Genomic DNA, 12,021 nt, shown 5'->3' on the forward strand with positions numbered 1-12,021 from the left:
CTGATGGCGATCACGGATCGCAATGGCAATGGCCGTACTCCACCACGGGACTTGCCGACGGAGAAATGGTCCCTATGAGCGCAAAATAGCAAGGCTAGCAGAGCGAACAATTGCATCAGACACGTCATGTAGGATGTCATCAATACAACCTGACAAAGAGAGAGAAAAAAAACGACCTGTGCAGTGTATAGAGGCCAATCAGCTCATTGGAAAGACTGAGGTAACCTGTCCATCGGGGAGCGGGAAGGCAGCAAGAGTATCAATGGGAAATGATCACTATCACAAAGGTCGTCGTGTGGTGACCATGTAATGAAGGGAGGAGGGAGGGAGAAGAAAGAGAAAGATCAATGGCAGAAAAGGTACCATGACCGGCACTGAAATGAGTAGAGGAGCCATCATTAAGAAGGCACAAGTCGTGGTCTGCAAGAAACTGGTCTATGAGAAGACCCCGACTAGATGGGAATGCACTGCCCCATAAGGGATGATGAGCATTAAAATCCCCGAGGAGGAGGAAGGGAGGAGGAAGTTGCTGAAGAAGGGCAGTTAGGGCAGCAGGTGTATGAGTCCTGTCAGGAGGGAGATAAAGATTGCAAACCGTGACCTCAGAGTGGACCCTAACAGCAACTGCTTCCAATGTAGTTTGAAGAGGAACCCACATGCTAGCAATGTCTGTATGGACCAGCGTACAAACGCCACCGGAGGCCCGCTGGGGGCCGACCTGATTTCGACAGAAAACAAGGAATCCATGGAGGGTCGGTGCATAAGGGATTTCAACTCTGGAAGGCGACAGTAATATTCATTACAATTCCATTGGATAACCACAGAACGATGATTCAAATGGGGGGTGAACAGGCTAAAGCCAGTCATACCGCTGGGTCACCATCCATCACAGACAAGGAGGGGGCGACATCCACAAACAACATGTCAGAATCAGTTTATGAAGATGGGTACGAGACCTCTGGCGACACTAGACGCTCCTTGTCGTGGAACTTATGTTTCTTCTTCTTTTCTGTTTGAGATCGAGGAGGGCTGTGCGGCGAAAAGGAGCTAGCTGGAGCACGATCTGGAATGGAAAGAGGTCGGGCGACCTGTGGGGCCACAGACCATGGTTCTTGTGGTCATCTTGTGGCAGCAGACCTTTGGCCTGGAAGGTGCCGGAAAGGGGTATCCTGGGAGGGGCATCCTTGACCTGTAGGTTCCAAAGAAGTGGGGCACTTCTCCGGCTGGGGAGGGGGAGCGGCACCCAGAGGGAAGGGTGTGGGAGCCACAGGGGAAGGAAGGGGGAGGAAGGGGTGAAGGTGTAACTAAAGCATAGCTAGACGTCATGGACACAGGACGAAGACTTGCATACTTCTTACGAGCCTCAGTGTAGGTTAGACGATCAAGGGCCTTATACTCTTGTATCGTCTTTTCCTTCTTATAAACTGGGCAATCTGGTGAATGTGGAGAATGATTGCCATGACAATTAACACATACAGGAGGGGGAACACAGGAACTCCCCTCATGGAGTGGACGTCCACAGTCACCACATGGAGGGGCCTGCGAACAGCGGGGAGACGTGTGTCCAAAACGCAAACACTTCCTGTCACATCGATAAACCATAATCTTGACCTTCTGAGAGGGGGTATCCCCTTCAAAGGCCAGGACAAAGGCACCAGTATCAATGCAATTGTCCTTCGGACCCTTCTGAACACACTGAACAAAGTGAACACCCCACCGTCCGATATGGTCCCAAAGTCCCTCATCAGTTTGAAGGATGAGGTCCATGTGAAAAATCACACCTTGAACCATATTGAGAGACTGGTGGTGGGGGGCGGGCGGGGGGGGGGGGGGGGGGGGGGGGGGGATGGACACAGGAATTGTGCCAAGATGGTTACAGGCACGAAGGGCTGCAGACTGGGCAGCTGAAGCAGTTTTGATCAACAACGAACCCGACCGCATCTTACTCAGAGAGTGCACTTCACCAAACTTGTCTTCAATGTGTTCAACAAAAAATAAAGGTTTGGTATTGGTGAAAGTATCCCCATCAGTCCTGGTGCAAACCAGATAGCGGGGGAAAGGTTTCGCCCCTGGCCGACGAGCCTGACCCTCCTCCCAGGGGGTATCCATGGAAGGGAAGGCCGAAGGGGCAGAAGAAGCTGCACTAAAAGAATCATTCCCATGCAGAGAAACAGCCGTAGAAGAACGGCCAGAGTTATGGACCCATATGCGTTTCATTTGCATAGCGTCCGCTCTGATACCACTCACTCCGATCACGGGCTCTCTCCATGGGTGCCACCCAGCCACAGCAAGGGCCGTCTGGCACCGTGGACGCTGCCAGGAGTTCAGATGCTCCAGGACGACAAGCAACCACTCCTAGGCTTCCATGAGGTGGTCACAGCTCAGTTATCAGAAGTGTGGACCCTGTGTTTTCAGGAGGCTCAACCAAAAGGGTACATAGGGACCCCACCACACGGGCTGGCTACAGTGCTGGCTATGCACGCTAGCCATCAGACAACGATGTGAAGGAAAAGGTGGAAGGAACTAGGAGGGCACATGTCAGAAACACTAGGTAAGGTGCTCTTCCCCAAATGGCTCACACTATGGAACAGCAATTTAGTAATGGAGGTCAAACCTCAGAGGGGGACCACAGAATACCAAAAGGATGAGGTAATTACGCAACAAAACCAAATTGGAAAGCCAACATAACCAGGAGGATAGCAGGGCCAACATAAACAAGGACACCAAGAGAGGGAAGGAGAGGGTGAAGGGGAAAGAGCAAGGACAGGAAAGGGGGGGAAAGGCAAGGAAATGCAGCTCAGGAAAGAAGGCAGGCTGCAATAGCTCGGGGCCCCGTACTCGCCACGCATGTACTCACGAAAGGACCGTGAGCCCTTTGGGGGTGGGGATGGGGGTGGGGTCGGGGTGGGGGGGGGGGGGGAGGGACGAAACCAGGACTGACAAATTACTGATGACAACCAATCTAAGAAAGCTGGCACAAAACCAAAAATTTATACTATTCTCCTACAGTCTGCAGCTGGAATGTGATGATTCCCAAAAACCCTGGGCAAGGTAATATTCTTGTCTAATTTTTGTTACAACTACTTGAAGTAAGACTAACCATTTTTAGACCAAGTCCACACCACACAAATCGAAACAAGAAGAGAGAGATCAAAAGTCCAGTCATGCTACGTCTGAACATGTGACGAGAACACAACTACAACTGATATTGCAAATTCAATTTAAATGCAAGTAGAAACAAATAGCAAACTTACTTGTCTCCTGCATTCTTCCATAAGCATTTCTTTTTCCTTTATTTTCATTTCAAATCTTTCACGCTCTTTTGAACGAATATCAGTATTTAAACATATAGCTGTTATTTCTTTGAACACACGGTGTGGCTTCACTGGTTCAAAAGGTTTTTTCATGAGGACAACAGGAGGCCTGGCTTTGAACTGTGTCACTTCTGCTGCTCGACGGTCTTCTTCAAGCTACAAAAACAATTAGACTCTGCATACACACCAACTGACAGTATTTGTACTAATTTAAGTACAGCTTTTTAACAAAGAAAGAGTTGGGGGAGAGACTTACTTTTGCTTTCAGTGCTTCTTCATGCTGCACTCTTCTTTCCTCAGTATACAAATGGAAAGGTTCGGGTTGTGTAGGAGGGTGAGATTTTAATTCTGATTGTGAGACTGAACATTTTACTGATTTGGGTATTGGATTTGCACGGAATTCCCGAGCTCTTTTCTCCTCTTCTAAAACCTGAAACAGTAAATCCGATGTACTAACTACAAGCAGAGGAAATGACACAAAGCAAGTGCAGCTATGGGAAATGTTATATTTTGGTACAATATTCATTTAAGCTTTTTGTGTTAGTTGCAAACTGTAAAATGCATTATTTGCTAACTGCAAACAACTGCTGTACTTAACATTTTCATTTAAACTCAGATTTTTATGTAACATCAACATGCAAAATATGTTCATACAAGGTGAATCTAGAAAGTAATTTCCGATCACGTCCATAGATGGCAAAAGTAGCCAGATAGAAATGTGAATGCACAGGAGTGAAGAAGAGGTATGTGGGAATAATGCTCTGCAGTTTCAATCTTGTGAAAGCAGTGGTTACTGCACAGGATAAAAACAAAATAGACAATGGGTGCTCTGATATAGTCTCCCGGCAACTGCAAGGTTTGTGCAGTCATCTGATTTTTGCATGCTCAGGAAAAATCTCCAAAAGATATCCATCACCAATTGTGCCACATGTATGGACGCTACATTATAAACAACAGTATGGTCAGAAAATGGTGCAGGCAATTCAATGCATGACAAACCAATATTCAAGACGAACACCGTAGTGGCTGACCATTCCTGGTAACACCATAACTGATGGAGAAATTATGGCAAGCAATTTTACAGAACCAGTGCTTCACAATTTCGGAACTCTCTCATCAATTTCCCCTTATGTCTCAGTCACTGTTGTACAAAAATTGTCTTATGGTGGCAAAGCAACTGACAGATGAAAACAAAACCAAACATGTGACCACACTACTGACATTCCCTACAGTGGTACCAAAAGAAAGGTTTTAGTTTCTTGACCATGTTGTTATTGGGGATGAAACACGGGTTCATATACATCTACATATATACTCCGCTAGCCACCAAGCAATGCGTGGCAGAAGCCACTATTTGCACCGAAGTCATATACCCATTTTATAGACTGCTATGACCTGGGCCTTCTTCCAGTCCTGTGGAATTTTCCGCTGTTTCAATGATCTTTGATGGATGATGGATAAGAATGGTGCTATATTTGTAGCATAGTCAACATAAAATCTTATGGGGATACTGCCTGGGACAGATGCCTTCCCGGCGTCTTAAGGATCTTAACTGTTTTAAAATCCCAGATACACTAAACAATTTGTCGGTCCTCCTTGCGTTTGTCCGATAATTGAAAGGGGGAATAGTGCTGCAGTCCTCTACCATAAACAGGTTTTGAAAGGTAGGTTTAGAATTTCGGCCTTCTGTTTATCATCATCCGTTAAATTACCCATACTGTCAGCAAGAGAAGGTATTGAATTACTTGTAGCATTCATAGATGTTACGTATGACCAAAAATGTTTGGGGTTATTTTTAGAATCTGCAGATAAGATATTGCTTTAAAATTCGTTAAAAGAATCTCTCATTGACCTTTTGAAAGCTGCTTTCATTTTGCGTAATTTGTGTTTGTCTACGTTTAAAACGACTGTGCAAAATTCTCTGCTTTCTCAGCAACTTCCTAATATGTTTGTTGAACCAAGGTTCTTTCCCTCCTCTATATTTTTGCTAGGCACATATTTCTCTAGCACGTGGTGAACAATATCTTTAAATTCCAACCAAAGATGCTCAATATCTTTGTGTCCCACGGTGAATGCTTGGAGCTGACTATGAAGATATTCTTTAATGACACTTTTATTTGCTTTCCCAAACAAGAAAACTCTAGGTTAGGTTCACCCAATAGCCCCGATGTCATCCAAGGGTCTTATCTATTCCATTTCATGAAGCATTATTGGCAGGACAATGTTCCGCAACAATGCTGATATGCAGTATGAGGCAGCTTTGTGGCTCCCGATGTCAGCAGTCTATTCCTATGAAATGGACATACAACTGATGGTACACTATTACTATGAACACCTTAACAATGTTGTTAAGTAGCCAGTGACTACGTAAATATTTCGATAAATATTTCTTATTTAGTGATGTTTTTGTTTCCTTTATCAAACATTGGAACTTACTTTCTAGGTTCACCTTGTATTTATCTAAAGAAAATGGGTAAAACATGTAAGAAATATGTAAAATCATGAAAATACTTTGTTAAGATTTCAAAGTAAAACAATAATTTCAAATAAAATTAACTTCTGAATTACACCATAGCCTACAGTATTATTTTAATGTGCATTTTCACATAAACACAAAAAGCACATTAAGAAGACAAGGCTGCTTATGCAATCTGCAGCTGGGCAAGTTGAGCACCGCAATCCCTGTTGTTGCAGTGGAAAGAAGACACTCTTGCAGAACAGGCAAGCTGTTTCTATGTCATGCCACAGATTTTTCATTCTGCACGTGGCTAGAGGCAATGTGTTGACACAACAAGTGAGTTTCTAACCCATATAAATTACTGTCAATTTTGGCAGAGGTAGTCACAATCCAGTAGTGCTTGCGACAATGAGAGGCTTATGCCAAGCACTGGACCCAGGATGAGACAGTAGGCAACTGCCACAAGGGTAGATCTTCGCCTCACCAGGCCGTCCTTCCCAGGTCTTGGCCCCTTCCTACTGGTGAGCCACCTCTAGGCTCGCAGCGACAGCAGCCACCAGACTCCTGCCCTGGCGGCCAAAAAACCAATACCAAGGCGGAACATTCACTCACCTTTCTATGCGGAGGGCATCCTGGTACTACGCACCTTCACTCACAGGGCGAGTTGCAGTCCTAGAGGCTGTCACCCCCGCAAGTATTCTGGCAATCCTCCATGTTGCTGGCACTTTCCATGAGCAGCTAAACTGCACTTAACTGGGGCACACACTGCTGAGCAAGCTCACAGGGTATCAGAGCATTCCCAAGTGCAGAACATGCCAAATAGGGCTTGGCTGCTCCACCGAAGTGCTGCAAGTGCATTAGCATGAAATTTCAATAAAATGTTTGACTTTCTGCCTATACCCCTGCCATAACTCACTGCTGCAACCAACCCTGCACAGAAGTAGCTCATTACTCTGGGCCACTTCAGCTGGTGACAGAAGAGAGATCTACAATGCCTGCAACCAATATCTGTGGATGAGGAAGTTGACTCAACTAAGGCAGCATTGCAGTTTTGTCAACATGTGGTGGCGTGAGCATAATCTTTAGTTTAACTGTATCATGGAGAGTTAATGGGCCTTTTGTTATGTGTGTAACTGAATTGATAAGCTCATTATGTGGCGAGCAGTCACAGAGTGCTCCATGGGTGTATAAACAGCAATGTTAGTTTCGCAGTATGTGTTATGAGCAAGTGGCGCACTTCATTGCCTAAGGGTATACTGTATAACAGGGTTCCCACTCTTTTCCTGATCTGAAAAGTTTGGACTTGAGGGCCTGTGAAAACACTCATTCTCAAGAGAAAACTAAAAAAGAAGCTGCAAATTTAAAATAATTTTTTTTAATTCAGCAAAACCAATTAAAGGTCACTTTGTGGCACTTTAAAATATGCATTTTGTAAGTATATTTTATACAGATACTATACCAAAATCTATATGCATATTAATTATAATTATATACTCTAAATTACTTTCATGTCTTTCAGCATGGATTCCATTTTAGACTTTATTCCTGTCAATTCTTCTTTTTTTCCCTTGGTTAATCTTCTGAAACTGTTTTATTGGAAAATATATTTCATATCTCCCACATTTTCAGCTTTATCCCCAAAATCATCAGCACATTTCTCTAGTTCAATAACAGCACCTTATAATCTCCTCTTTTTGGTTTTAAATTCTTCTATTTCATTTACAACGGCTTTTCTTTTAGAACCTTGCATTTCAGCTTGCCTCAATTTTTTCTGTTCTTCAATATACATTGTATATTTTTTGCCTGATATTAGCAGCAGATAAACGAAGTTCCTTGCTCACTTCACAATTAACTAATTCTCCAGTGTGTTTTGTGTGTCAGGTATTACTCTTTGGGCAATAAATGTTTTGCTTTTCATATTTTCCACTTCTATAAATTAGTTTGATGAGAAACTTCTTTCTACATCTGCTTGACCACGAGATAAAATCAATAACTTTTTGATGACACTGTGCAGCTTTGAAAAATCTGGAGTCAAGAACATACTCTAAAGAGATCATATCAGATAATACTTGCTCACTTTGTTATAATCTATAGCAGCACTTCACAATCATTATCTCTAATAACTTTAGTTTTCACAAAGTTTCTTAACACCAATTTCATTTTGGCATAACAATCAAAGTGATTTAATGCTATCTGCCTTGGATCTAAAGAAGATAAACTTTAAACCATTAGTGAGATAGTTGGAGATTTTTCTAGCAATTTTTTAACTAGTGAAATCAAAAAATTATGAGTAACAGATCTTAAATTAAAGTTATCTTTTTCAGAGACTTTCTCAAAAAGTCAATTTTTTGCTAAAAAGCATAAAATAATTTTATTAATTTCTGTATGGATAGATTTATCTGCCAAATCAAATTCTGATAGTTAGTTTGCAGAGGTTAGTTTATCTATGCTTTTTTTATTATATGAAAATTTATACAAAGGTCAAGAACAAACCACCTGAGATCCTCAGCAAAAGAGGTAACATTGGATTACTGTTTTGATACTTTTCTAAGAATGGGGTTAACATTCTGGCAACAGATTAAGGAAAAATTAAGTTTCACAGTTATCAAATTATCTTCAGTAGCTTTCTCTAATGTCTCATAGATTCTGAACCTGGTTTGTTAAACTGCTTTTTCCCCCACACAAAAAACAAAATGTTTCACAGCATGCCATATCTTTTATGTCCTCTCTGCTGCTGGAATATTTTCAAATCACCTACAGCTACAAAAATTAAATGAAATTTTCTTACTTGTTGAAATTTTTTAGAAATGCCACTTCTTTCTTAAAAGCATAATTCATCACATACAGACCACAGCTACCTAAATTACACTCCTGTTTAATGAGTTATCAATTTAAATTTCCTTGAATCATACCAAATAGTTTCCAATTAACAGCTGCACCGTCCACTGAAATCTGAATGAACTTTTGTATGTTCAGTTTACTTGTTAGATTATAAAATGCTTTCATAGCATCCTCAGCAGTACTGTGACCTAGGGAGCAGAATGCAGATATTGTGTTTCTACTTTATTGATTACATCTACCTGTAACAGATGTGTAAATCCATTTGCTTGGCCTTTAAAGATTTATTTAATGCTTCATCAAAGCACAGTGCGAAACTATCCACATAATTAATTTTATTATGCAGTATATACATAATTACTTTTATTATACAGTGCATTCATGAAATATGGCGTTACCCCAAAGCTGACCAAGTGTGCACACTTAGTTGGTCCACATGAAAACTGTTTTGCGATGTCACTGTCTGGAAACATTTGCAGAAAAACACTACTGACACCCGCACACGACTTGTATGAAAAATTATTAGTCATATGTTTTATTGCCCATATTATTTCGGCATCCAACACAGAATTTTTAAAAATGTGATTTGATACAGTAGCCACTTGTTCTACTGCCTCATTAATGTTTTTTTTCTCTTTTTGTTTCAAAACTACTGATTTGGGCGTTTTAGTTCCTTCTTTATTTTTTTGGTTAAAAATAATTTTAAGTTCGCGGCAGCTGTTTCTTTGGCCATCATTAACATCAAATCTCTCTTACCTAAAAAAGAAAATAAAAATGTAACGTTCATTAGCTGCCATATGTATATTCAATTTCATGGAAGGCAAGTTAAATTTGGGTACACATTTACTATTAAGGTCTTAAAAGTTTTATCATGCCATCAAATTTCTATTGTACCGTACAACTTCTCAAACCCGAACTCAAGCCAACAATCACATAGTGCAATTAATTACAATGTCCTCTGTGCAGTGCTGCTGAATTGGATTGATAAGTTTGATTTTGGACCGTCCATAAATGAATGTAACGAGATTTATGACCCCCCCCCCCCCCCCCCCCCCCGAAACTGTTTGAATGCGTCAGATAATCTGCTTTTATTAATACCATACCACAAGTGAATTCATGTTAAATCAGAAAAAACAAAGCTCAGAGTTGAGGAGGTTGTACAGTGTGCATACAATTTCACAATAAATGTTCAAAAATGTCTCCACTGAGTTCACTGCCTTTAGCTGCATGTGTATGAACAGATTTTGCTTCTCATTTCAGTTTCACAGGTTTTTTCTAAATTCTGTCTACTGCATTCATAATGCGAGCAAGTAATGCCTCATGTGTATTGACTGTGTCCTCATAAACTATGTCTTTCATTCACCCCTATAAACAAAAATCCATTGGTATTAAATCGGGCAATCTGGGTGGCCACAGACATGTAGCACCACGACCAATTCATTTCCGGGGAAAATGTTCATTTAAATGTGTAGTAACGGTGTTGGTGAAATGTGGAGCCACGCCATCATGTTGAAAATACATTTGCAAACACGTAGCAAGTGGTACATCTTCAAGCAAGCATTTCATCTTGAAGGAATTGTAAGTATGCCTCACCAGTTAGACAGCCTGGGAAAATGAAGCCCTAATGAAGTGTGTGTTGGTTATACCACACCACACATTTATGCTAAATCCTGTTGGAAATTGCGTTGCACTGTTGCATGTGAGTTTTCTTCAGACCACACATGCTCGTTATGTAAACTGTTTATACCATCTCGAGTAAACTGTGCCTCGTCAGTAAATAATATGTATTTGTGTATCTGCTGATTAGTATTTAACTAGTTGCACAACTCCAAGCAAAGAGCAGGATCTCCCGGATGTCAATGATACACTTTTTGTTTGTGGTAAGGATACAGATTATGGTACTTCCGTACCATACCTTAAATTGTGAAATGCCTAATCGTCGAGAGATACGTCATGTACTAGTACCCGGGTTACGTTGAACAGCATCCGTAATATCCTCATCATCATCATCTTCATCCATCGAACGCATTTACTGATTATAAACGCTACGTAGAGAACCTGTCTCCTGCAACATTCGAAATACTCTGCTAATGGTTCTTGCATTCAGAATCCCCCGAGTTGGATAACGTACGTGATAATCGTTAACTGCAGCCGTAGCATTACCATCACATTTGCCATAAATAAATTTGAAACGCATTCCTATTTCATAAATAATCTACAAAGTACAACAGTTACTATGTGGTTTCACTTAAATAATACACTGTTGTTCTTATGTTCTTTCACTGAACAATACAAAAACTTAACTCCTGTCAAGGTTAGGAAATTGACTGATTGATTAATTAATTGAGAAGAGTTGTGGGACCAAACAATGAGGTCATCAGTCCTGCGATTCTGAAGTGAGTCACAGAAGAAAGAGGATCCTCTAAAAGTGGATGGATCCAGTCAGGGGAGTCAAATTATAGAATAATGAACATTAAACACACACAGTAAAGGCACAAAAGGTGAGACCAAATCTAAAAGCTGGCAAAAAGGGGGCTGGTCATGGGGTCACACACCGAGAAGACATAAAAGTAGTCCCTAAGGTTAGAAAACGACAAACAACTTACTAATGGTTACCAACAATGACAAACATTTCTACATTCTTAATGAAAAGTAATCAAATTTACTTGTATAATTATCTTTTCTTCTCTGGATGTTCCGGAAAACTACTGCAGATACCTGCCTGGAACACGTTTTATTAGATTCACCAGCCCAAAAACAACAAAATGCATGAAAATCGTGCTTTACTTTAACATCGTAAAGTTTTGCAATGGCTTCATATTAGCGAAGTTGCTAAATTTCAGGCAAAAACTTTTATTAGACCTAACTCCGTAACTAAACCTTTGTGGACTTGTGAACCTATGTTTGTATTAACTTTTTTCTTTAGTTTACTTGTAGAATAACATATTAAAATATTTACACATCTTCATGAATCACCCTTTATTTTGCTTGCTAAAAAGCATGCTAATGCGATGGTCACATTAGCAGCTTTGTAATTTTATCCTGGCATTATCCAAGATGGCCGCTACACAATTTATAGACTTGTTGAGTTTTCTATTTCTACAAGTGTGCTAACAATTATTTCATGCTTGAATGAATGTAGAACAACAGTCCGAGAACAACAGTCAAAGTGAGCAAAGCTAATCCGTCCAGGCAGCACAACATTTAGTGCGCTAAGCCACTATGTTATCGCCAGCAGGGCGGTAGCTGGAGAGAAGCTCTAATATTCACGATGGTAGCCAATAATGGCTGGTTACATTTGCGCGTATCGTATGATTGCGCAAAGCTTTGTGAGGATAAATGCAGCTGTGGCTCCAGCATTATAAAGGTTTAAAGCAAATGGACCTTACATCTAGCCACAAAGTCATGGTG

General features: G+C 41.0%; 1 protein-coding gene across 3 annotated transcripts in view; it reads right to left on the bottom strand.

The window, feature by feature from the left end:
- LOC124776411 (targeting protein for Xklp2 homolog) overlaps positions 1–12,021 on the bottom strand; it is a 145,705-nt gene that overhangs the window by 11,798 nt on the left and 121,886 nt on the right. For 2 of the 3 annotated variants that reach the window (XM_047251397.1, XM_047251396.1), the window contains 2 exons: positions 3,571–3,744; positions 3,255–3,470 (listed from right to left, as the gene is read on the bottom strand). In XM_047251397.1, the coding sequence (XP_047107353.1) occupies positions 3,255–3,470; positions 3,571–3,744 (390 nt within the window). Of the gene's footprint in view, positions 1–3,254; positions 3,490–3,570; positions 3,745–12,021 lie in introns of those variants that run through there. The other variant, XM_047251398.1, reaches the window with a different exon arrangement.

This window comes from Schistocerca piceifrons, chromosome 2, assembly GCF_021461385.2.
Source record: "Schistocerca piceifrons isolate TAMUIC-IGC-003096 chromosome 2, iqSchPice1.1, whole genome shotgun sequence".
In the NCBI taxonomy this organism is placed as follows: Eukaryota; Metazoa; Arthropoda; class Insecta; order Orthoptera; family Acrididae; genus Schistocerca; species Schistocerca piceifrons.